This window comes from Apostichopus japonicus, chromosome 6, assembly GCF_037975245.1.
Source record: "Apostichopus japonicus isolate 1M-3 chromosome 6, ASM3797524v1, whole genome shotgun sequence".
NCBI classification, from domain to species: Eukaryota; Metazoa; Echinodermata; class Holothuroidea; order Aspidochirotida; family Stichopodidae; genus Apostichopus; species Apostichopus japonicus.
Genome location: NC_092566.1, coordinates 17,402,054 through 17,429,964, shown reverse-complemented (window position 1 = coordinate 17,429,964; position 27,911 = coordinate 17,402,054). Strand labels below are relative to the sequence as shown.

The 27,911-nt window shown below is 38.9% G+C and overlaps 1 protein-coding gene across 4 annotated transcripts; it reads right to left on the bottom strand.

The window, feature by feature from the left end:
• Nucleotides 1–480: 480 nt before the first annotated feature.
• On the bottom strand, nt 481–27,866 carry LOC139969172 (chondroitin sulfate N-acetylgalactosaminyltransferase 1-like). 4 transcript variants are annotated; one of them, XM_071974016.1, is made up of 3 exons: nt 27,652–27,866; nt 12,448–12,735; nt 481–4,838 (listed from the first exon to the last, which is right to left on the bottom strand). In XM_071974016.1, the coding sequence occupies exon 3, from the start codon at nt 4,723–4,725 to the stop codon at nt 3,073–3,075; it is 1,653 nt and encodes a 550-aa protein (XP_071830117.1). In that variant the 5' UTR covers nt 4,726–4,838; nt 12,448–12,735; nt 27,652–27,866; the 3' UTR covers nt 481–3,072. The 4 variants fall into 4 exon arrangements, with proteins under 4 accessions (XP_071830117.1, XP_071830116.1, XP_071830118.1 ...); XM_071974015.1 differs by having other exon boundaries at nt 27,701–27,866; XM_071974017.1 differs by lacking the exon at nt 27,652–27,866 and adding an exon at nt 27,405–27,547.
• Between the last annotated feature and the right edge of the window lie 45 nt (nt 27,867–27,911).

Below are 27,911 nucleotides of genomic sequence, written 5' to 3'. Positions count from 1 at the left end.
GACACAATTCAATGTTAGAATGTTAGTGATTACGTTCAGATCTTGTTAGGGGTTTGGTTTTATAACTTTGTATCTTCCAGAAACGCAGAAACCTCATCGGCTTCACGTTCCTAACCGTTTATGCCCAACTTTTCCAAGTTCATCGCTAATACAAATCTACTTTGAAAGTCAAATCACACTTGAATCAATCACATATCAATCACATATCAACAAAACATTCAATCAATTGATTAATGAGTCAAATTACATATCAAGATCATTATGTTCAAAAGGAATACATACATTACTTTCTCAATCTCAAATTATCTGGGAGACTCCATATTGCAACCATAAACAGACTTCACCTTTAACCCACACAGAAACAAATGTTGGGTACATATACTTTACTTTGATGGGGCTTTTTTTGGGGGGGGGCAATTTTAGCAAAGTCTACCTGCAACATATATAAACTTTAAAGGAATAACAGAAGGCAATTGCGAGTTAATTTAATAAATCTTTGTATTTTGACTTACTGTAACAAACATTGAACAAGAAAGTTCATGTACAATAAACTTACACTTAAATCTTTGATTTTGTGTGCAAAAAGATATAGAAAATAAACACCCCGATAATGGCTTCAAATGTGTGTAAACAAAAAGGAAGGATCACATGCTAATTAATATCAACATTAAGAAACAAAAACCATCATTGGAATATTGAAGGAGAAACAAACCCAACGGTTACCACTGATATCTATGTGATAGAGATGAACTGTCATGAACCACTTCTCCTTACAGCCCAGAAATATCTGTCATGCCACTTGGGAGATATCACACATGCAAGGCTGAAAAACTTGATCAAGTATAAATATGACATCATCACGCCACATGTTGTTCAATTGTGGTTCTACAGTATGTGATACGAGATGACTGTGATAAACAACATTCCCAATCACTGAGTAAAAGAACTCTGTACTCCATTTCGGAGATATCACATTAATAATCTGCCATCAAACATACAGAGAGCTAAAAGACTTGGGTGGCAAGTCTAAATGCACATAGGACATATCAAACCAAAAGTTGTTTTTTTGTCTTCGTGTTTTTCTGTCTTTATTCAAAGTTTGTATTTTCTTTGAGGAAGGTGGGTGTTGCCAAATGCCAAATCTAAAATATTGAAGTTTCTCAAGATGATCAGATGATGGTATCGGTTTTATTGAAATAAATGGCTGCTTTAACAATATGAAAATATGAATAGAACAAAGAGACAGTTAATGGTTCTCAGATTCTAGTGGCATTATCACATGACAGATTTTTTCTTCAAAAAATGACAGCCTAGTGAAGTAACTTTTAATCTAGGATATATCTCCCAAACCAAGCAAGGTGTTTCTGGCTGTTTGGGGCGAGTTTTTCCAACCCAAAAAATTGCTCCCAAATAAGCTAACAGAGATGATAGTTGGGTTCATGGCCCTCTTTAAGCATGGAGCTGGAAGTTGATCTAGACGCAACTACAACTCTGACGTTTGCCGTAGCTCTCTAGTAAATAATGAATATCAAAGCCTTCCTGATGAACTTCACAAAATACTTGACATTTCGAGTTCTTAAACAGAACAAAATATTTGGCGAAAGGTGGTTCAACGATGCAATTTGTTACCTGTATACAACTTGTTAACAAACTGAATATTTTATTTAAATATGTAGATTCATTTAATAATGCAACATTTATCACACAATTCACAATTAAAGAACACTTGACTGTACACAAATCCTGCACCAATTTCCAATTGTACAGTAAAGGGTCACACATATGTAGTTAATACAGGTTGAAGGCAAGACATTTGGGAATATTAAAAAAAAAAATGGAAATAACTAAACAAAACTCTTTCAAAATATGTAATAGAGGAAAAAAAATCTTCCAATATTGTGCTTACGATTTCTTGTAACATATTTAAATGCAAATGTCATATAAAAAATATATAATGTATATCAAAAACTTTATAAGTTACACTTAAGTTTTGTAGCGGATGAAAGATGATTTACAGAGATGCATAGTAAATTAATATGAAAAACTTACTGAATGCATTTTCCTTCAGGATTTTAAGTAGAAAATTATGGCCTAGAAACATGACAACACAAAACACAAACTTCCGATATGTCTGTCACATTGGTTCATAAATAAAGTGACATTAATAAAGGCACTTACATAAATAAAAAGAATTTTAAGGAGGCACTTTGTTACACTTACATTCTCAACTTTCAATAAATTTTTTTGTACAAAAACTTAAAGAACAAAAATCTGAAAGAGTCTGTTTTGGAATCTTCATTCGAAACAATACTTACAAAACTGATTCATACAATGTTGCACGAGTGCTTTCACCATTCTGAGAGGTAAAACTTCAATTTATTGTGAAGTTACACTACTCTTCAGCCTATTCTAGTTCTTAAAGCCCTTGTAAACATGCATGACATCTCATTTAACACAAATCGGTCCATTATCCAAACACCAAACATCATCTCATTACGTCACAGGAATTTTGGGAGTTAACATATACTTCGTTTAATACTTGTCAATCGTTTAAAAATTTCCCACTGTTACCTCTTTGGCTTCAACTTCGAAAAGAAATGAAATTTTGAGGTAAAGAAAATATCAAAATATACTGGTGGGAATTCACAAACATCTCCACCAGGAAAGCTAATTCCTCACACCAGCGAGCCCCTCCCACCCCTCCACCTCCCCCTCCCCCTCCCAAAACTCAAAACCCTTCTCCCCCACCAATAATGTCCAATATAAAGTTCCTCTTGAGCCTACGTATTCCGATTTCCTTCATTTACAGAAATATAGTTATTCCATTGCATCTCCATCTCAATCATCATTAAACTGATTCTCACTCCACCAAAGCCCCCCAAACCTCCCTCCCTCCCCCAACCCACTACCAGGGGCTACTCACTCCTTTCAAAACCAGGCCTCTAATGTGAATGCAATTTCTCATAAGGTCATTAAGAATTTCCTAAATTTATGGAAATACAGAGCTTTTTTACACAAAGTTTCTAATTTTCTAAGCCCTGGACCTTTTACACCGCATTCGCCGCCGTCATCTCACCCATCGTCCTCTCCGCCATCCTCTTGCTTCTTCCTGATATGAGCGTTCAGTTTGGTCTTGCCCATGTTAAACAGGGTCATGTTGATCGTGTCCTTGAAGACCAGCCGACCCATCATGTGGTGGGACGCCTCTCCGAGGGCCTTGGAGCCGATGCACATCCGATACTGTTCTGGCGCCAGGGTCGTTGGACAATCCTTCGGATGGTACGTGTGGAAGATTCCGCTGTCGGGGACCCGGATGACCTTGAGATGAGATTGCAGGTATCTCCGGTACAGTTCCACGTCCTCCATCCCCCAACCCTGGATATTTGTGTCAAAACCGCCGATGTTCAAAAAGTCCGTCCGGTACTGACAGGTCATCCCGAAGCCGAAGTCCCTCCAGAATCCGGTCTCCTTTGTGATCTTCAACTGGTCGTCTTCTGACGGCTTGGGGTCCTGATCATGGTAGACAATCTCCGGGTTGTACAGACTGAACACGACCGGATAGTACACGGTCTGCCCAGGAATGGTATAGTAGCGGCAGTGCTCTAGAAACTTCTGCGTGAAGGCAATGTCTACGTCGCAGAAGAACAGGAGGGCGTTGGACCCGTCCCAACTAGCCACGCCCTCCTGCAGACCTAACCCTCGAGAGAACTCTTGATTCAGAGAGACGACTTTGAAGTTGCGGAATGCATATTGCGTCGTCAACGAGTGCAGAATGTCTTGCAGTTCGGAGAGACCCTCTGTCCCAAAGTACACTACCGTTAAAAAGACTTCGATCGGTCCGTCTATGGCTATACTCTTAAACCGTTTGATGAAAGTTCTGAACTTGTCTAACCTGCCTTTGAGAGGCATGATGAAATTGATGGTAATTTTACTAGAATCGATGACTTGCGACTTGACCTTCTGAAGAGGTGCGAAGGGCCGCGCTAGCTGCACTGTGTAATAATAGTTGTTATCAGGGTGGCCGAACACCATATTGTAATAGGTGCCGATCAAGAAGTCCGTCCTGAATATGCCGTCCACAAAATGCTCCACAGCAAACTTATGAGAATTGGACTTGCGTTTGTTCAGGACTTCGACCGCGAAGAAGACGGCCTCCACGAGGTCGTCCTTTTGGTCGCTACGGGGATGGAGGGCGGGCTTGTGCCTGAGAGACTCCCCGAGGGTGTAGATATATTTCGAGCTCATACTACTGAACGGATTCACGTCGTACTCGTCCTTGTACACTTTCTGCATATCGATTTTGGCAACTTGTTGGATGACCGTCTTCTGCAAGGCCTGTGCCTCTTCCAGTCTCTTGGTGTCCATGGTCTCGCCCAGGATTCGACTCTTCAGCCGTAACGGCTCGTCCAGAGGCTGCATGCCGTCTCCGTACTTGGCTAGCTCCAGCTTCAGCTCGGCGATCTGCTGCTTCAGTACGGAGGACTCCGTCCGGTGCCTCTCCTCCATCTCGCTGAGCAGGGTCATGCAGTCCTCGTGCTTCTGTTGGCCGTTGGGACCCTCCGCCTGGTTGGACATGATCTCGCCCATCTTGATGCAACCCTCCAGGGAGGTGGTGCAGGTCTCCAGCTTGGCTAAGAAGATGATGAACGCCACCAGCAGGACCAGGCCCACCTTGCCCCACATCTTGACCGACAAAAACTTTATCTTACCGCTCATGACGATCATCGGCCCTACTCTTAGGGGTCCTCCTCCTCTTCAATAACTTCAGGTAATTCGACGGAACTTGAACTTAACCGTGACAGGTCTCGACCGCATAGCTGCTCACCTGGGGCTGGAACCTGGGAAAAGAACAGCCGTCAAAAAAAAGAAAATATGTTAGGATGCTTCAAGGAACGAGGGTTATTGGCATCTGATGGATGAATTGCTTATTTGGCAGCAGTAAAGTTTAATTCCAGTAAAATTAAAAAGGAGGCAGGTCTGGAATATCTTGATCAAATCTTTTAGGGACAAAGTTGCACGGCTCTTACTCAACAAGTTCAGGCATTAACTTTATGATTTCTGCTCGTTTTGCCACCGAGGAGAAGACTCAGAAGAGGTCATGTGTATAGCAGGGGTGCTGATGTGGGGGGGAGGGGGTCTTGTACTGCTTATTCAAAAACCCAACATGGGTGGCATATTTACGAACAAACAACTTTACCCGTTTCATCAACAACTTTCGTAACAACTGCACGTTTGCTCTACCCCATGTTTACAGTTCAGGAGTGTCGTTGTTGTGCAGAGACAGAGAAGTGACAGACCGTGAATTAAATACCGCACATAACCTATTGTACATACATCAATTTGTTGCAAAAGATATTTTTACTTCTTTCATGGACAACGAGAACAAATTACATGTTTGTCAGTGGACCAAAGAGGAGAAGTAGTGATAAGTGATCCCCCCACCCCACCCTCTTGTTCGAGATTATAATATTTTAGCGAGTAGCTTGTTCAGGGAACTTGAATTAATAATTAACGTACATTCCACTTACAGTGCTCAGCTGACACTTTTAACTCCTCTGTTGATGACTCAAGACAGGAAAATGTGGTTGATTTTCATCAAGCTACATCCTGATTTCTTCAAATACTTGTTCTGGCATCAAGTATTAAACTTCCTCAGGTGAAGTTTCAACATCTGGCTACAGTTATGGCTACATAAATTCGTCTATGTTTTATGTTAACTTTTAGTTACTATTCAGTTGCCAACTGCAATATTTACCTTTTGGCAGATTTTGGCATAGACTAGAATAACTTTTCCTTATCTTCCAACGTTAATAATCTCATAAACAATAACAGTGAAGTTCATTGCTCTAGCTTTCAACTAGCCAAGTTTTTTCTCTCCTTTTTGTTTCCTAATTCTTTTTTTTTTTTTGTACTTTTACATATTTCTTTACATGGGTCTTGCTGTCTTCTCAGAATCACTCAAAATGTCAAGATTTTACAACTCAGCTAAGTTGGCCCGGTCAAAATCATTCACTAATTATACATTTTTTTATTTGCAAGTTACTGTAAATAGAAGCCCAGATACAGAAGTCACAGTGCTGTTGTGTTAAATGGTCATTTCCTGCATGCTTCTTGACAATATTTTATGGGGCTTTAAGTTAAAATAAAGTTTACCAGTTGCTGGAATGGGGGAAGAATTAAATGAGGCCTTGCAGTATGATACACTATAGATAACTTTTTAGCCTATTTTTGAGATGCTGTAGTCCACTTGATTACTGTATATTGTCATTTTATGATGAATATCAATAAATTTTACTTTACTTTACTTTACTTTACAGTATAAAGTGGGTTTTGAAGTAGCTTCAGTAGTCTAGTTGTCCAAGCTCCTTTCATTGAAACGTTTTTTTTTGACATTTGCTACGAGGCCTCTAACATCAATAGTTGTGGCTACAATAACATTTTTCTTTAACATGTGGTATCCATTTTTACACAATCTATATCTACATAACCAATGCAGAAGGTATCGCTGTATGTTACCTGTAACACAAGGTTACTTACTCAAAAATCCTGTAACATAACCAAAATTGCCTGTCAAATTGTGTGATAGTTAATAAAACACAGAAGGTCCCCTGTATACATGTTTTTATAGCTGGACTACATATTACAGATTCCATAATTTATACACAAATAGTTCATGAAAGATAAACTTACAGTATTATCTGAGTGACATCTCGGTTATATGATAATGGTGTGGAAATTGTCAAAAGGGTTAAATGAGTTAGGCATTGATACTTTAGAATGATACCAAACCTGGCTATTAAAGTAGTATATTATGATATACTTTGACTGAATTTCCATCTCAAATGAGTTATTTGTGTTCCAGTGAAACTAAAAGCTGATTTGTCGACTCCCCCCCCCCCCCCACGCCAAGAAAAAAATATATAAAACAAAAATAGTCAAATCAGATAGATGAGATAACTAGATAGTTCTGGGGATTCAGCCTTTTGTTCTATTGTATTTTACTGTTATATTCACAACTCAATTGTATTGGGTCTTGTCTCTGCTTTAGTTGTACGAGAGAACTGTGCTTTCCATTTTAACATTTTCAAGTTCGTAGTCAAAGCATGGATGCAATTTTACTGAGCTGCAGTACAGTGATTAATGCATACAGTGTTCTAATATCCATACATGTGTTCTAAATCTATACATGTCTTGTTGTCAGTGTTCTTAATCTATACATGTCTTGTTGTCAGTGTTCTAAATCTATACATGTCTTGTTGTCAGTGTTCTAAATCTATACATGTCTTGTTATCAGTGTTCTAAATCTATACATTTCTTGTTGTCAGTGTTCTCAATCTGTACATGTCTTGTTGTCAGTGTTCTAAATCTATACATGTCTTGTTGTCAGTGTTCTAAATCTATACATGTCTTGTTATCAGTGTTCTTCTAAATCTATAAATGTCTTGTTGTCAGTGTTCTAAATCTATACATGTTTTATTGCCAGTGTTCTAAATCAATACATGTCTTGTTATCAGTGTTCTAAATCTATATACATGTCTTGTTGTCAGTGTTCTCAATCTATGTATGTCTTGTTGTCAGTGTTCTAAATCTATGTCTTGTTGTCAGTGTTCTAAATCTATACATGTCTTGTTGTCAGTGTTCTTAATCTATACATGTCTTGTTGTCAGTGTTCTAAATCTATACATGTCTTGTTGTCAGTGTTCTAAATCGATACATTTCTTCTTGTCAGTGTTCTTAATCTATACATGTTTTATTGCCAGTGTTCTAAATCAATACTTGTCTTGAACTCAGTGTTCTAAATCTATACATGTCTTGTTGTCAGTGTTCTAAATCTATACATGTCTTGTTGTCAGTGTTCTAATATCTATACATGTCTTGTTGTCAGTGTTCTAAATCTATACATGTCTTTTTGTAAGTGTTCTAAATCTATATACATGTCTTATTGCCAGTGTTCTTAATCTATACATTTCTTGTTGTCAGTGTTCTCAATCTATACATGTCTTGTTGTCAGTGTTCTAAATCTATACATGTCTTGTTGTCAGTGTTCTAAATCTATACATGTCTTGTTATCAGTGTTCTAAATCTATACATTTCTTGTTGTCAGTGTTCTCAATCTATACATGTCTTGTTGTCAGTGTTCCAAATCCATACATGTCTTGTTGTCAGTGTTCTTAATCTATACATGTCTTGTTGTCAGTGTTCTAAATCTATACATGTCTTGTTATCAGTGTTCTAAATCTATACATGTCTTGTTGTCAGTGTTCTAAATCTATACATGTCTTGTTGTCAGTGTTCTAATATCTACACATGTCTTGTTGTCAGTGTTCTAAATCTATACATGTCTTTTTGTAAGTGTTCTAAATCTACATACATGTCTTACTGCCAGTGTTCTAAATCTATACATTTCTTGTTGTCAGTGTTCTCAATCTATACATGTCTTGTTGTCAGTGTTCTAAATCTATACATGTCTTGTTGTCAGTGTTCTCAATCTATACATGTCTTGTTATCAGTGTTCTAAATCTATACATTTCTTGTTGTCAGTGTTCTCAATCTATACATGTCTTGTTGTCAGTGTTCCAAATCCATACATGTCTTGTATCAGTGTTCTAAATCTATACATATCTTGTTGTCAGTGTTCTAAATCTATACATGTCTTGTTGTCAGTGTTCTAAATCTATACATGTCTTATTGCCAGTGTTCTAAATCAATACATGTCTTGTTATCAGTGTTCTTAATCTATATATGTCTTGTTGTCAGTGTTCTTAATCTATACATGTCTTGTTGTCAGTGTTCTAAATCTATACATGTCTTGTTATCAGTGTTCTAAATCTATACATGTCTTGTTGTCAGTGTTCTAAATCTATACATGTCTTGTTGTCAGTGTTCTAATATCTACACATGTCTTGTTGTCAGTGTTCTAAATCTATACATGTCTTTTTGTAAGTGTTCTAAATCTATATACATGTCTTACTGCCAGTGTTCTAAATCTATACATTTCTTGTTGTCAGTGTTCTCAATCTATACATGTCTTGTTGTCAGTGTTCTAAATCTATACATGTCTTGTTGTCAGTGTTCTCAATCTATACATGTCTTGTTATCAGTGTTCTAAATCTATACATTTCTTGTTGTCAGTGTTCTCAATCTATACATGTCTTGTTGTCAGTGTTCCAAATCAATACATGTCTTGTTATCAGTGTTCTAAATCTATACATGTCTTGTTGTCAGTGTTCTAAATCTATACATGTCTTGTTGTCAGTGTTCTAAATCTATACATGTCTTGTTGTCAGTGTTCTCAATCTATACATGTCTTGTTATCAGTGTTCTAAATCTATACATGTCTTGTTGTCAAGTGTTCTAAATCTATACATGTCTTGTTGTCAGTGTTCTAAATCTATACATGTCTTGTTGTCAAGTGTTCTAAATCTATACATGTCTTGTTGTCAGTGTTCTCAATCTATACATGTCTTGTTATCAGTGTTCTAAATCTTTACATTTCTTGTTGTCAGTGTTCTCAATCTATACATGTCTTGTTGTCAGTGTTCCAAATCCATACATGTCTTGTTGTCAGTGTTCTAAATCTATACATGTCTTGTTGTCAGTGTTTTAAATCTATACATGTCTTGTTGTCAGTGTTCTCAATCTATACATGTCTTGTTATCAGTGTTCTAAATCTATACATGTCTTGTTGTCAGTGTTCTCAATCTATACATGTCTTGTTGTCAGTGTTCTCAATCTATACATGTCTTGTTATCAGTGTTCTTAATCTATACATGTCTTGTTGTCAGTGTTCTCAATCTATACATGTCTTGTTATCAGTGTTCTAAATCTATACATGTCTTTTTGTCAGTGTTCTCAATCTATACATGTCTTGTTGTCATTGTTCTAAATCTATACGTCTTATTGCCAGTGTTCTAAATCAATACATGTCTTGTTATCAGTGTTCTAAATCTATACATGTCTTGTTGTCAGTGTTCTAAATCAATACATGTCTTGTTGTCAGTGTTCTTAATCAATACATGTCTTGTTATCAGTGTTCTAAATCAATACATGTCTTGTTGTCAGTGTTCTCAATCTATACATGTCTTGTTATCAGTGTTCTAAATCTATACATGTCTTGTTGTCAGTGTTCTCAATCTATACATGTCTTGTTGTCAGTGTTCTTAATCAGTACATGTGTTGTTGTCAGTGTTCTCAATCTATACATGTCTTGTTGTCAGTGTTCTTAATCTATACATGTCTTGTTGTCAGTGTTCTAAATCTATAGATATGTAAACATGTTTTATTGCCAGTGTTCTAAATCAATACATGTCTTGTTATCAGTGTTCTAAATCTATATACATGTCTTGTTGTCAGTGTTTCCAGAAAGCGCTCAACAAGATTGAGCTTATTGACTGAATGACATGCATGGCACTGTTCATCAACATTGTCAATGGTATGTACATCACTCTCCTTTAGAACACTCCTCCATACTAGGAAAAACACAAGCTTGGTTTCAAAACTGAGAAAACTTTCTTCCAAGGATAAAGACCCCCAATATAAACACATCAACTTGTTCTATGATATCCTTCTGCTACTGTACCATGGATGATAAACAAATAACAAATTCTTCCTTACCCCTAAGACCTCCATGCCCCTGAAGATAAATATTGCCATTCATGTAAATGCTTCTAGACTAGACTATTTTGTCAGTTTGACACTCCTAGACAGCAGACTTCACAAAGTCATGCAGCAAAGTTTCAAGTTACAACTAGATTTTGTCTTTGGTCCTTCAGGCAATAATATCCTTTGTCAACTTTTCAGGAAACTTTCATTGCTCCCTGGAGAAACATTTGACCCTACAGCTCTTTACTGCTTTGTGCAGCAAAGTCTTAGTGCAGTATGCAGTGGCAGGTCACATTTTAGACCAATTTCTCAGTTATCTGTGAAAACAGTTGCCTGTAATCACAATAAGGTACTGAATGCTTGCAGACTAGTCTGCCCGCCACACCTGGCCCCCACTCCCACCTCCCCCCCAAAAAAATTGCATCTTCATCAGTTACATTACTTAGGAGAAAACTTCTGCACTGTACTGTAGGCTTGGTGGAGAGAACTACAAGCAACCCCCTGTTCCCATATTTGTAATTGATGATTCTGGCCAGCGCCAACTACTAAGATCATTATCAACATTATGGTGACCATATTTTGTTTTCTTTTCTGAAAGTCTGGATGAGTGTCCTGGGAAATCTGGGATGAGTGGTTGGCCATATTTTGTCAACATGGGCTCTAAATTTGGGTCGACCACTACGAAATTTCTTAATTATTGTGTTTTCAATATCACCCACCTTAGCCTTCTGAGAAGTTTAGGAGCGCCATAAATGCTTAATTTCAGACATGTAGGTATATAAATTTGGTTGATTTTGTAGGCGGCAAGAAAGCAAATGTTCCTTCTTTCACTTTCTCCATCAAGAGTGAAGAATTGTTGATATACCATACATCTACTCCATTTTAACAGTACCAATTTCAATTCCAGATCCATGAGATCACCAAGCTACTTGGTCTCCCCAAATGCTGTTGTACCTGTTCTGTGAGTACAGTATGGGTTGCATACCTTGAGTGACCTACTGAGTAATGTGACAGCTACCTTACTATGTTGGCCAAGTAATGTGACAGCTACCTTACTATGTTGGCCAAGTAACGTGACAGCTACCTTACTATGTTGGCCAAGTGATGTGACAGCTACCTTACTATGTTGGCCAATTATGTGACAGCTACCTTACTATGTTGGCCAATTATGTGACAGCTACATTACTATGTTGGCTGAGTAATGTGACAGCTACCTTACTATGTTGGCCAAGTGATGTGACAGCTACCTTACTATGTTGGCCAATTATGTGACAGCTACCTTACTATGTTGGCTGAGTAATGTGACAGCTACCTTACTATGTTGGCCAAGTAACGTGACAGCTATCGTACTATGTTGGCCAATTATGTGACAGCTACCTTACTATGTTGGCCAATTATGTGACAGCTACCTTACTATGTTGGCTGAGTAATGTGACCGCTACCTTACTATGTTGGCCAAGTGATGTGACAGCTACCTTACTATGTTGACCAAGTGATGTGACAGCTACCTTACTATGTTGGCCAATTATGTGACAGCTACCTTACTATGTTGGCTGAGTTATGTGACAGTTACCTTACTATGTTGGCCGAGTTATGTGACAGCTACCTTACTATGTTGGCTTTGGTACAACAGTTTAGTAACTAGTCTAAACCAGAGATCTGTCCTCTATGTCCAGTCTTGTTTCCTTATTTATTATTTATTTATAATTAATAAAAACAACCTCACCTGGTTCTCCACTGTCATCAGTTAAGTTTAGACGTCAAAACCAGAGATCTGTCCCCTTTGTCTAGTTATAGTGTCCTCATTTATTTACTATTTATTTATAATAATTAAAACAACCTCACCTGGTTCTCCACTGTAGTCACCATGTTCATACTGCATCCATGATCTGGATCCCACGAGGTGCACCTCCTCAGCTACGTAAACCTCTCCCAATAAATTCCCTCGTGTCAGCGAGTCCACCGGGCTCCTGGTAGTACGACTGATGAGTGTGGTGTGTAATATATCCGATGATCGGGGAAGGCCAGTGCAAAGAACAGTGTGGCTACATGTACTTATCAATGCTCAGCTGTTGGAATGATCTCCACGAACCCAGTGACATCAATGGCGGGTCTATTTCTTTTCCTTACATCCTGTGAAGAGTCGAAAGAGGAAATAATTACTGTGTTTGGGGTTGCCGATAGCATTCGATTGGAGACCGATTGCCAGAAAAGCGAGACAATGTGAAAGAAATCAAGCATAAAAATGAACGTCTCTTCGCATTTTCTCAGACCGTAGCAGACAAGCTACTATCCATGTTCAAGAGTAGACAACTGTAGCCTGCACAGCTGTCTGTTATTCTGATGTTTGTCACAGAAGCGTAAAAACTTAGTTTTCTCAAGAAATGCAAAGGACATAATTTAGACTTTGTATTTTAAGGAAAGATTGATATTGTTATGTAAAAACTATTTTTTATGTTTCAGAATACATCATACATTTTGGTGAGGTGAGGTGAGGCAAGGGTCACAATTATTGCTATTAAAGCTTGCCACATGTACCAGACACAGGTAAACACAAATACAGGGCTGGATGTTGAGATCCAAAATGCTAATTCAAGGCTGAGTGTTTACTTTAACCTTATAAATGTACTATGAAGGAAAATGTTTTCAAACTGATATTTTCCTCAACATGGACAATTTTTTGTTTATTGTTGTAGAAACTGGAAGACATCATCTTTGAAAGGGCAAGCTACTTCCTTGGGACAACTCCCTCTCAGAGGGCAGCTATTCCTAGGGGCACCCCCCTCTTACAGGCAGCTACTCCCTAGGGGCAGCCCCCTCTTACAGGCAGCTACTCCCTAGGGGCAGCCCCCTCTTCTTTGAAGCTACTTCCTTGGGACAACTCCCTCCTTGCAGGCAGCTACTTCTGGGCAGCTCCCTCTCGGAGGGCAGCTATTTCCTTGCGACATCACCCTCTCGGAGGGCAGCTATGCCTAGGGGCAGCTCCCTCTCTCTCGGAGGGCAGCTACATTCCTAGGTGCAGCTCCCTCTCAGAGGGCAGCTATTCCTAGGGGAAGACCCCTCTTGCAGGCAGCTACTCCCTAGGAGCACCTCCCTCTTCTAGGCAGCTACCTCCTTGCGACAACTCCCTCTCGGAGGGCAGCTTTTCCTAGGGGCAGCTCCCTCTTGTAGGCAGCTACTTTCCTGGCGCAACACCCTCTTGTGTGGCAGCTACTTCCTAGGGGCAGCTCCCTCTCGGAGGGCAGAGCTACAGTACTTCCTTGGCACAACTCCCTCTTGTAGGCAGCTACTTCCTTGGCACAATGCCCGCTTGTTTTATGGCAGCACTGTTATGAAAGCAGTTCCCTCTAACTGGCTGGTTGATAGCTGGTCAACAGTACCATCAACCAGTCACCATTTCTAAATGGCCACTTCCTTGTACCATCCAGCAAACAGACCACCAGGTGAGTCATCTTTCCAGCAAAGTTCAGCCACTGTTTCAAATTCATACTACAGTAGAAACATGTCAAAATGTTTCTGCCTGACCTCTTTTCATGAAATCTAGTTGCAAAATCTCTACAAATATTGTTACTAAATATATACTGTACACCCCACAAGATATGGGATACTGGTAGCAAAATATGAAAGTGGGTCAAATATCAATAGGAAGGTAATCAAACAATCAACACTAAATGACCTCAAAAGATGACCTTTCTAAAAGCTAATAGCTTTGATCTCTGTAACCAGGGATGCACCAGATGCACTGTAACTCAACACTACTACTCTCCCAACACTTTCCTCTCCTTCTATTGGTGTGAGAGGCTTGATATATAAAGTGTTGAAAGAATTAGTTCAGTAGAACTGACCCCTATGCAGTCATCATTAGATATATTAACTGACTATGCAGCAGCCAACAAGGAAGCCAATTTAACAACCTTGTGTTCATTATAAACTAGAATGTGCACTGTTTAAATTTTTCAATCAACATTCACAGGTTCTCCTTCCTTATCCCCTTTCTTTCCTGTTCACCTCCACTAATAATTATCTCCCATTGTTACACACACACTGTAACACCCCCTCACCCTCCCCCAGCACTGTTTCTCTATAGGCAGTTTACTATCACCTTTTCTTCGCACTCTTTTTTAAAATTTTGTTAATTTGTGATTAAATACCATTTAAACGAGAACTGTACCTTTGGTGAAACTGAGTCACCACGAGCTTAATCAACCTTTCTTTATAATTTTTCTTTTAATTTCTCCTTTGTATTCTTGTTTTCTTGTTTGTATGTACTGTACTATACTGCAATGCACTTGTCTCTGAATACATACACGTTTTGAAGTACAGCTGTATGCAGGATAATTACTGTGAAAAGCACTAGAACCAGATGCATACATGAGTAATCTCACTAGATCATTATAAGACCAGATTAGTTGTCAAGAATGTTACAATTAGAAGGCCCTCAACTTTAGAACTTCTGTCAAAAGGTTCCCGATTTATTGAGCAGCATGAAATGAAAGTTACTGAGGCTCAATGTATCTTATGTCAACAGTCAAACACTGACTGGTATAATTATTCCATTACTGAAAGTTTAAAGACATTGAAGACTCGCCCCAAACCGCGTGCGGCCATCTGAAAAGTTAACTTTCTGTTGCTTGCAAGTGACGTTTTGTGCGTGTCGCTACAAAATGCAGACCATAATGAAACCTGATACCTTGTTATCTTTAGCTAGACCTGAGATGTCCATCGCTGTATCGTTTGTATACTGTGCTGTGGGTATTGACCGCAGCTGTATGAACTGACTGTACACTAGTGTCTAATTACCGACAGTAGCAAGCTGTGTGTGTATTTCCTGGGATCGATGGTGGTGTTTAACACAATGTGTCTTATGTGAACAGTCACACACAGCTGACTGATATAAACACTACATTACTGATAAGTTTGCATTTCATATTTTTACTTTCTTATAAAAATTAGTAAAAAGTAAAATTAGAGAAATCCAGAGCCTCCATCTCATATTGCTAGGAATTACATCAGGTGAAAACCTGGCTACAGGTCTCTGTCAAACAGAAAAAAACACTATAGGACTTCTGAACTGTAGATTTGGAAGGAAGAGGAGAGGGGGGGAGGGACCTAAGATGGTCACTAGCGGGGTGGGGGGCAGTGCAAGAACTTTTACCAGTTTGTAGTCATGGGTAGATCAAAGTGCATATTGTCAGAGGGGAATGAAGTAAATTTTATACAGTATGGGTAACTACACCATACAATGGCCATATATAGTAATTTTAACCAAGAATTATGTTATTAAAAGAGAGGGCATGGGGAGGGGGGGGTGGGGGAACTCTCCATGTGCCTACTTGCTTAAAGTCCACAGTGCTCCTCTCCTACCCTAGGTGGCTCTTTCAGAAATTCACGCAGACACCGAGGATTGTGGTTTGATGGGGTGGGGGATGGATGGGGGAGGGGCATAAACTGGGAAGGAACACCCCTTTTCTTATCCTTTTGTGTTTTTGGTGTCACCTTGCATTGTCATATTTCATTATGGTGCAGTCTATTTGCATTGATCATGAGGAGCCCTACTTTTAAGAGGCATTGCATTCTCACATGTTTGCAGTTCCAACCAGCAGCTGCCCTTACATGATTATTTATGTTAATTCTGGACCACAGGTAGATCTATAAGTAAGTCTGTACTTCCTCATACAAAGGTTTTAACCCCATTGGGGGGAAACTGGAAACAGAATTTACCGGACACTGTACAGGTGAACTTTACATACACGTACAATATCTTCAAAGTTGCAACAGCTGTGGCAGCGGTAATTTGACAGTGATCAGTGATATTAATATTCGAGTAGGTCCACTATGTATTTTAGATCCTCCTGCAAGCAGGAGCTCGCGAAGAAGCCATCATTGTCTTATCAAAGCCGCAAGCTGACCGAAGTCAGTCTCCTAGATTCATAATTAACATCCATGATTATGAATTGTCAACAACTCTGTAACTGGCTGACATGTAACTGGCCTACTACAGTCATAAATTTCCAATTCAGAGTATGGCACCACCAACCTACGGAGCAGATAATCTGGATTATTTCCTTTCAGAGTTCAAAAAGGAGCTTGCACTGTGGGATAATGGAAGCCTGGAAGGAAACATATCCAATTAGTTTTTAATCCATCCAGGTTTGGGTTAATAGCAACAGACACAAAGACGATTTAAAAAGGTTTAAAAAGGTCTTCACATTTCCAGGGTCATTGATGTTGCCCCGTAATAAACATGGAATGTCTGATTATGGTAACCTCATGGTCCACAGTAGCAATGAACATTTTTGATGCCACCATGAAACAGATGTTTCCGTCCTCAGTTGTAAAGATATTACATTTTCTCACTGACTACTCCTCAATATTTCCGAATACATACATATATATCGAATATAAAAATGTACTTTTGGAATTTTTCAAGTTTTAGCAAATTTTAGCATTATCCATTCTGGGGCAAATACTGACCACCTTGAACACAACAAGCTTTTATCTCTGGAACAAGTTACCAGATCACATTCGAACATGCTCTAAATTTTCTACATTCAAAAGTCTACTTAAGACCCATCTTTTCACTTGTTCTTTTGTAAATTAATCTGCTCTCTTTGTAAAGCGCCTTGAGCAGTGACTTTTGTCTACTGATTTGGCGCTTTATAAGTCTCATTTATTATTATTATTATTATTATTATAATTATTAAATTGTAAATACTGTAACATGATCGATATAGCTGTAACTACAGTATGAAGGTCTGCATTCCTCCAAAACAATGCCATACCTGTAGGGGCCTATATATGCCATAACTGAAGGAGTATGTAACAAAGTCTGCTCCTTTCACAGGGCTTTTGAAGTCCAATTTAATGGGAAAAAACTCATAGATCTTTGTATTTGGTTAACATTTCAACAGTTATTTACAAACTAATGATACATCAAGAATGGTGTCAGCAAGTTAACGATGTCAGAGAGTTGGGACAAATTCCTAAGTATATAATAAACCCACTGTCCCCAGATATCATGCTTCAAAGCAGTCATACTAACAGTATGAACAGTTCCTAACCTTGATCTGACTCTAATGCTAATACCACTCTATACTGTCCTCCCACATCCTGCTTTGAAGCACTCTAACTAACAGTACAAACAGTTCCTAATCATTATCTGATAGAAACATCATACATGACATTCATACTACTTAAAAATTCTGTACATGAAAGTATGTATATAGAAAAGGTTTCCCAACTGGGTCATGGGAGTCTTTGGGATTTGCAACAGACATCAGATCTATCATTAATGCTCAGTAGATGACCACGATTTGTGTTTGTGACTATGTATGCAGATATTTATACTCGGGAACTGATTCACAATCTACTGTATTGCACGGTTGATAATTAAATTAGCACAGAGCTTCTCCCGAACACAAGCGCAGCTCTCCCTGTTCGTGAAACACTGAACACTTTGCAGAACAGAAGGTAGAGCTTGCCCAACATTAAGTTACTGCAGTAACAGTAAATTAGCGCCCCACCCTCCCCCCCCCCCCAAATGCTACTCAACACATGTGGAGCACAGCTACAGTATGTAACACCTGCACACTTTGCAGGCAGGAAGGAAGGGCTGTAAAATCGGCAACAAAGTACTTACAGAAAATTAGCAAAGAAACCGCTGCTCAAACGCATCAGGCACAGCTACTGTGGGAATCAACTGAACGGATCAGTTTTATTCCCTAGTTTCATGTCTGTGGGATACGGTTGCGCACCTGAAGAATTCTCCCCTTTGCCCTTTGACCTGGAGTTCAAGCCTTGTCAGTTTCACACCCCATCATTGGTAACATAAGGTACTCAAGTCCCTATCAGAGTGAAGTTAAAATTCCATCACATGAGGAACACTTGTAAATTTACCCTCCTTTCTTTTATATTTCATAACCATCTATGTTTGTTTCTGTGGTTCAGGTAACCATGGCACGTACTAAGTGTAGTCACACACAGACTCTTTATGATTATTCTATGTTGTTTTGTACAGTACAAACCTATAGTTATTACTGTACATGCAATACTCATGTAAAATGGGTGCAATTATGCTTCTGGGGAGGGAGGCTTTAGCCCGCAGAATAAACCCCCCACACCACCACCACCCTAAATTGTTAGCAGTGCAAATTAAAACCTCTATGGGTTTGACTAGTCGGTGACCAGGTTAGCATTTTAGCTGAAATAATCAAATTGATATCCTATCGATTGACTAAAAGAACTTTATAAGGCATTCCTTTTAATCGGAGATAGTGTTTGCTAATCATGTTCTGCAGACAGAACTTTTAAAAGGTTTGAAAATTGTGAAATTCTAAAAAAAATATTGGCAAATGAACAGCTGAACACAGTAGTACATGTTGGTAGGTCAAGGGCAAGTTGGACAACACATCCTGTCATGTATTATGGTACATGTGAACTCATATGTCCCGGCATGTTAATACAGAATGCCAGCTATCATATGTGATCTTACTACTGTACATAGCTACTAGTACTACATTGTAGCTACAGTACAGTATAGTACTGTAGTACATGATCATATTACTGTATAGAGCTACTAGTAAGCCCTTGTAGCTACAGTAATGTAAAACTGTACATGATCATATAGCTGTACACAGCTAGGTAGTATTACCATGTAGCTACAATACTGTAGTACATGATCAATATTATTGTACATAGCTGCTAGTACTACATTGTAGCTCCAGTACTATAGTTCTAAATACATGATCGTATTACTGTACATAGCTACTAGTACTACCGTGTAGCTACAGTAATGTAGTACATGATCATATTACTGTACTGTACATACCTAGTTACCTTGTAGCTACAGTAGTGTAATACTGTACATGATCATAGCTAAGTAGTATTACCCTGTAGCTACAATACTGTAGTACAGTACATGATCATATTACTTTACATACAGCTAGTACTACCGTGTACAGTAGCTACAGTACTATAGTACTAAATACATGATCGTATTACTGTACATAGCTACTAGTACTACCGTGTAGCTACAGTAATGTAGTACATGATCATATTACTGTACTGTACATACCTAGTTACCTTGTAGCTACAGTAGTGTAATACTGTACATGATCATAGCTAAGTAGTATTACCCTGTAGCTACAATACTGTAGTACAGTACATGATCATATTACTTTACATAGAGCTAGTACTACCGTGTACAGTAGCTACAGTACTATAGTACTAAATACATGATCATATTACTGTACACAGCTACTAGTATTACCTTGTAGCTATAGTACATGATCGTATTACTGTACATATACAGTATATGTGTTGTACATCCAGTACTGCAGTTCAGTAGTATCAAAGCTGTTATTAATTTGTTGTCAAAATGTTATCTGTCTAGCCTGCTGGAATGCTAAAGTTGATAAATGGTTGGATAAGCACCTGTCTGTTTAATTGTAATAAAGGACTTTGCCAGCAAATTCCCCCATTTCATGGGTGTCATGGGAGACCAAATAACAGCTTTTTGAGATCTCCCTGTGTGACCCCCAATCACAGAAAGTAGTACCCAAACCTCTGAACCCGCAAAATGTTATCTTGATCATTTCATAAGGTCCTGATGTAATCATATTCTTCACTCAGTACTGTACGTAATTCACACTCCATGTAACATTTTTGCAGTACAGGAGACCTTCTTGTTGGTGGTATTTTCCCACTCTGCAGTATCTGAAAGGTTTGAATTTTAATTGGCGCTTTACATCCAGCCCATCTCCAATGCCCACTCACCCACCCCCCCGCCCTCCTTCTCCCACACACTCTTATCCCAGTCCTATCTTCTATTTACATGCGCTCTAAAAGTTAAATAAAAAATTAAAAAATTGCATCGGGCATAAAAAATGAAGTAAATATCAAGCAATGTCTGGCAGAGGAAATTTTTTTTTGAAATATTTTACTTTCTTTGAAATTTCCTTGTTTCAGTCTTGAGTGACACTACAGAGTTTGCATGGCAAACATCATGTACAATGTGAATGATCGATATGAATTACAAAATATACTATGTTAAGTACAAAAAACTGATAGTCAAAGCTAGTACACCCCCCCTCCCCCCCTCCCTTTTGGAAATGGCGTAAATCTACATTAATCCTATGTTTATCAGAAATAATGATGAAGTAATCATCATAATAAATACGTCATTTATATAGCGCTTAATCACCAAAAGTATCAAAACGCTTCACAATAAACAAAAAAAGTAAGCTATTTTACCCCTCCTCCACATCCCACCCCTCTGATTTCAAGCCAAAGCAGAGCACTACTCTTTCCTCACACACTCCACATTCATATCTGAGGAATTCAGAATTTACTGGTTATAATATTATTACTGCTGTCACCAACTTGAGATTAGGGCAGTGACAAACCATGGACAAGCTTTACACGCAACCATCCTGTTATTTATCACCTTTGACATGTGGAATAGGCCTATATTTCTCAATAAAATACAGCTGGGGTCAACAGAGGTCAGAGTCATAAAACCTGGAAAAAGCAAATGTACAGTGTAATATTCCTAACAAAGGATGCTGTCTGTCCATGGGTGTAAGTTAATTCATTCTGTGGATCCAGCTTGGAGAGGGTAAAAGAGTTGTGTAGAATGTGTTCACATGGCTTTACTGGAGGTCTCACTACAACTGCCCTCTGACCTGCAATATAACCCCTTTTAAAATTTATATAGCATCGTAATTCACAATGGGCAGCTGCACATAGATGTTACTAAGTGAAAGTCACAAATTACTAATTAAAGTAACCAGGGTAGGCATTTTCCGTGGAAAAACCTGTTTTTCCCATTAAGCGGTAAAAACCAGGTAAAAACCGGGAAAAACTGGTAAATACCGGTAAAAACCGCCTCCGTCTCGAAAACTATTATTACTTGTCCGTAATATGCAGGGTCATCAGTAGGCATGATATTGTTTCATGACAGGCATATGTTATTGAATATGGGAGTTTCTTAGCTTCATTTGAGCTATTTTATCACAACCTAATTCTACTTTTTGTGGAAAAAAGAGTATTTTTCATATTGCACATGTATTCTGTCACGATCTCTTTAGAAGTATGCATTGCTTATTGCCCAAACCATTATAGGTCTACACTGGGACACTCACACCTCCTAAATTCTTCAGGCCTATTATGTGCTCAGACGGTTCATTCAATTAATACAGTAGGCAACAGTCTATTGAGGTGAACTTCAATCCAGGGGGCTCAATAGAAACTGCTTTGAAACTATGTAAGGCGCATGGGCCCAATTAAAGTATTAAACGCACAATCTACTTGGCGAGCGATTTGCAAAAGTTACACTGTGAATATGTTTGCTCACTTTCCATGTTTTTGTGATGGTGTTGCATTATATATATGTAACAAGACAATGTGACATGTATAATATGACGAACCGTAGCCCTAGGAGGCACCAACAGTTTGATACTTGTCCATTCTCTAGATTATAAATGGAATTATGCATCTCGATAGGAAATAAAGTTGGTTGATTTGAGCATCCAATATATTATTTATTTGAATAATTTATAATAGTCTAATTGGTAAACTCACAAAGTTATAGATCATGGCTGTTCTTTGGATGTAACCTAACCCCCTATCATAAGATGCCATTTTCTTGTAGTTTCTATGCTCCTCCACAAGTTCCACATGAAATTTTAGGAATTCTATATAATTTGAGGTTTTTCCCAGTTTTTCCCACTTATAGGTGGGAAAACCTCCCGGTAAAAACCTGGTTTTTACCGGGCGGTAAAAACCGCCCGGTAAAAACCGGCCAACCCTGAAAGTAACACATGTACATAACATGTACCTGTTGGACTAACCCCACACAGTACACTGTACACCTGGGTCTCGTGACTAAAGGTATATGGGACATGAAGAACTCATATATTAAACAGGGAATGTCGAGCCCCCCCCCCCCACACTAACATGCAGCAAGTTTTGCCAAGTTTCCACTCCACTTGATGTTAGTCTGACTACTGTTCCCTCTGCCCCCTTCCTACCTCTCCCATTCTCTGTACCTCTTCCTACCTCTTCCCCTACCTCTCTCCCTCTCCTACCTCCCCTAACCACATGGGAGATGAAGAAATCATTTATTAAACAGGGCCACTGACACCAGGGGAGATGAATGTCGGGGCCCCCCACCTCCCACTGTCTAGGTTTCCACACGGGCGAGGTTCCTCCAACATACAGCAAGTTTCAAGTCCACTAGATGTTAGTCTGACTTCTGTTCCCTCTGCCCCCTCCCTACCTCTCCCACTCTCTGTAACTCTTCCTACCTCCCACTGTCTCTACCTCTCCCCCTCCCTTCCTCTACCCCTCCCTACCTTCCCCCTCCACCTCCTCCCTAACTTTCCCTGCTTTCTACCTCTCCTCTTCTCCCTACCTCTCCTCTTCTCCCTACCTCTGCCCCTCTCCAAGATCCAATCGAGGGGGAAAAAATAGTAATATACTGTACCACTCATTCTGGTGTAGCTTTTATATATATTGTGCCAAGGACTGTTTAGACGACAAAAGTTAATAAGCGCTGTATTTCCATCTACAAGGTACAAGGATGTTTAATTGTACAAATTATTAAACAAGATTTTCCACAACTTCCTGTGACCTTTTGCTTCCAATGCAAAGCATTTTATGTACCAGTACTGTAGCCTCAACGTAAGCCATGTTATTATATATAAATTTGCAACATACAATACTTACATACCTTCTTCATATTGTAGTATTTCATGTAACCATGTGGCTACTAGATTTGTATGCAAGTAGACTACTGTAGTATGTGTAGGCCTGTAGGTAAACAGGGTATGATACTAACACACCACGTGGATGCACTAAATTCAGTACCAAATGCAACATTAATTAGTCTAGATAACATGCTACCTCCAATGTTCAAATCTTTAGCAAAGTCACTCCAAGAATAGTTGCAGCTATATTTCGCACACAGATACAGCATTTGTGTTGTTCTGAGCTGTTTAATACTTTGTGCTTTTAATTACATGCAACAGTCAGTCTTTTTCTTCTATTGTCCAGCCCCATCTTTCATTGTTCGACCCATTCACTTCTTGATGAAGCAGGTTGTATAGCCTGGTTGCATAGTGATTGGATTTTTAAGTAGTTGGGTTTAATACTGCACTATAACACAGTAGAAGAGAGTGAGAAGGTCTTATCTCTCTCAAAGGTCAACTTTTTATTTATGAAAGCAGCTGTCTCCTTCAGGTCACTATCTGATAAAGTTCTCTGGAAGACCCATTTGTTTGGATGGCTTGTAAAATGCTGAGGTAGTCAGAAATAGGGTCCTACAGTAAGGAGATGCAATATGTATACACACAGGGTATTAGGTATAACAAACTGTATGCAGCACAGTTCTAACTTAACTGTTGACATGGTGAAAACATCTATGTATGCGAGGTGGGGATGTTTTTAGTCTGATCGATTGTGATCTCAAATTTTGCATGAAACTTGGTTGGAAATTAATATTGCCAGAAAATTGGAAATTTATATGCAAATTTATGCTGAGGTATCACCTTTGCTAGGCAATGGTTCCTGTTTTTTCTCAAGTCTCCTAAGTGGCCTGAGGACACAGGCCATTGTAGGAATTGACCCTAACCAGTGTCTAGACCCTTGTCTACACTCTACAGAATTAATCTTATCTCCATGGCAACCGTGGCAATAGGTCAGCACATTTTGCCCATTTCCATTGAACTGTGTACTATAGTCTGGGAAACAAGAATCTATGTTAAATTGAATATATACCAAGTTTTATCTCTTCTCTGTCTGTAAATTCATTTGACTGTAGCATTGAGCCTTATGTGCACATGTATGTTATTTGCCGAATCTGTCCAAGAACTTGCATCGAGACATCACATTCATGAATGTAAACAGGCGCGTAGCCAGGAATTTGCCAAGGGAGGGGCGAAACTGTAGATTCTGCATTGCAAACTATCTAAGCGTAGCGCCACCATGGTTGGCGCGAAGCGTACAAGAAAATTTTGGCTGTAAATGCCTCCCAGATCGCCGGAAATGGCACTTCCCATGCCTTGTTAGTTGCATCTTAGCATTTTCTCTTTTGAAAATACTAGCGATATCATAAAAACCTTAAAAAATTTTGTAAAAAATATGCTCAAGGGGGGGCGGCTGCCCCCTTCGCCCCCCCCCTTGGCTACGTGCCTGAATGTAAAGTAAATACTTCTCTGGGCTGGATAGTCATTTTGTTCAGGAAATACTATTTAAGGAAATGGCATATTTGTCATTTGGGCAATCCATTATTTGCTTCTGAATAGTTTGTTTGTTCAAAGTTCACATACACTGGAAGCCTATAATGTTTTGCTGGCATCTAGGTCATTATATTCAAGGTTATAGCAAAGGGCTGTTTGTTACATTATCAAAACGTACATCACCAGCCTGTGTTTGTGTGTTTGGTCTGAAATACAAAACACAACTGACTGCAAGGCTAGGTTGAACTATGATTCAGCAGCAACTGTGAGTATGTCACACATACTCAGGTGGAACATTACTATGGGCATATATTGAACAAATTGCTGTTGGGTCTTTCATGTCAAGTTTTGGAAGTACAGTAATGTAATCTCTCCCTGGGAAGTCACATCTACATTTTCTAATATATCCCAAAACTTACCAGATTTAGATCAATATTATGAGTGACAAGCTTACCTGTCTCCTCATAACCTAAAGTACTTTATCTCTATGATTTAAGTGCACTGTAAAATGCCCAAACTAAATTGAAACAGGATACTTATTAGGCCGAGTGGGGAGGGGGGGTGGGGAGTTTCAACTTCTGGTGATTGGTGGATCCGTCCTAATGGACATCCTGGGTTGTGTGTCTAAACTTGTGCAGACCACTGCTCTAGGACGAACGTGGATTGGTGAACCACGAAGGGAGTCCTACAGTAGATCTACATACCGAACACTTTATTGACACTTTGCGTGGCAGAATAAGGAGGGCCACTTACAGGTTGGGCCTGATCACTATGGGTAATGTAGATGCGTGTACAGTGCTAATATTGTTGTACTACCTAATCACTATAGATGCAGAAGAGCGAGAGTGCTCAGATTCTGGGGAGACAGGTACTGGAAAGAGGCAGAGGAATATGTGAACCTACAAACCGTCTTTTCAATATCGTCGACAGAAGTACAGTATATCCTTAAAGTGAAATACTGCCTAGACACAAAATGTAGGTGAATGGAGGTGAATGTAGGGTTAGGGTTAGTGTAGGGAAAATGTACCTGTAGGGAAATGTAGGGAAAATGTAGGTGAATGTAAGACAACACATATGGCCTTCATTTCTAGCTGCTGAACATGATTCTAAAATGGTATGAGACTTAAAGCACTGCAACTACAAGGCTTCTACGTTTCGCTTCTATCCAAATGTTTTCTTATGATTCCTCAGGACTTCCTTTTTCTTTCTTTTTTTCCTCTTTTTCATCCAGGTAATACTCTAAGTATCAAGTCACAACCTTTGGTTGTTTAGTACATTTACTTCCTTTCACTTTATGTACTTTTTATACTTACTTTCTTTTACTCTCATAAGTGATAAAACAAATGAATGAATGAATAAATGTTCTTTAAGCAACAATTTTCTAAATTTTTACTAAAACATTTATGAAGAAAATAGAATGTTCATTTATGCTTTTACTATTTACTATGCAATTTTAGTATTAAAATTTCTCCATTGCAAGAAATTTGGATTGTAAATGTTTAAACTTCCGGTATTGTGACATTTCTGAGTGGTCTTTCTCTAAGGAAAAAATAAACAGCAGAGAAAGAGTAATGTTTATTTTGTTCTTCACAAGCACACAGAAAACACCAGTTTATTAGATAGTAGCATTAATCCAAAATTGCAATACACTTGTGGAGGCTTGAAAGCTCAGCTCTCTACAGCTACTAGGCAATGCTTTAATGTTATCAGGTGAGTGCTTCGTATGTAAGCTTGAGGTGGAGGAAGAAAGGGGGGGGGGGGAGAGGTGTGGGCACAACACGATAGCATCATATGACTTAACAAATCTGGTAGGCATTTCAGTTTCCCACATTTTCCTTTTTTTAAATTATGTAAGGCAAATTTGATTGGTCAACTATTAGACAACAGACATCATTACAGTCGCTAAGAAATGTATAAAAATAAAATAAAACTGTTAGCAAACTGCTTATCCACTAGAGAGCCTGTGTAAGAGAATGTGAGAAATGTATAAGTGTAATATGTTGCTTTTCACAATGGTTTCCAAAAAACACTCTGAGCCATGGTCAACCCCAGGCCATAGTAGGCCCTATGCTAATTTTAAAAAAATAACCAGAACCAAGAAAACAAGCTGCATTGCAGTGTTGAGGGGGCCTAATAACAGCAATACTAGTAAGCAGGCTAAACAAAGTAGACATATTATACACTAACATCAACAATAAGCTTCAATTTTCCGAGTACACTGTACAGAGTTCTGATGAGTTTCTTGTCAACTAGAAAAACCAAATCGACTGCAGACTCCGGTCAACAGTGCTACAAACCAGCTGTTTCAAATCGGTCAAGAAAATCGTAAGGAGTCTGTTTTAAGAATGCAACAGGAAGATAAACAGTTAGGCCTAGTCCCATTTAGGCCTAACATTTCCTTTTTACTGACAGTGACACTGACAGCACTCAGTTGATTGCTTGACAGTGTCACATTAAACAGGCACCACTGTCCGCTACAGTGCGATTGTGCAGGGCCTAAGACCAATTTGTTGTAAGCCCGGTCCCTAGCCTATGTGAATCCTGGAACCGCATCCAACTTCTTACCTAGCAAATAAAAGATGTAGGCCTATCCACGTATGCTCAACCACTGATAAGTCTAAACTGTGGTTTCGTGGAACCAGTCCAACTGGGTAAAGTAAACTCAAACCAAAGGACAACATCATCAAACTTTACGCACAGTGCCAGTAGCCTAAATCCTACTTCCGCCGCGGGTCTTAATGCTACGTTAGACTGCACAGGCTGCGTGCAGTGTGTATGCACTCAATAAATAGGTTAGCTAATTAGAACTTACAATAGTTATGTTGACATCTCATGAAAGTAAAGCAAGGCCGTATATTTACCCCTTCCTTTTATCCAAATCAACAGCAGTAAAACTCATCGAGTAAATATATGTCCAAATTTAACCTCAATGGAATCTTCGATTTTTTTTCCACAAGTAACAACAAGTGCATGTGGTTAGGCGAGTGACAGAAGAGGTCTGATGTGTTTGTCCATAAGGGACGTACCAATATTTTGATGGGTTTGCAAAAATATGTTCTGCTGCCAAAGCAA

What these genes read in the sequence shown, in the direction of transcription:
- LOC139969172 (XM_071974016.1), bottom strand. Translation starts at nt 4,725, where the DNA reads ATGATCGTCATGAGCGGTAAGATAAAGTTTTTGTCGGTCAAGATGTGG.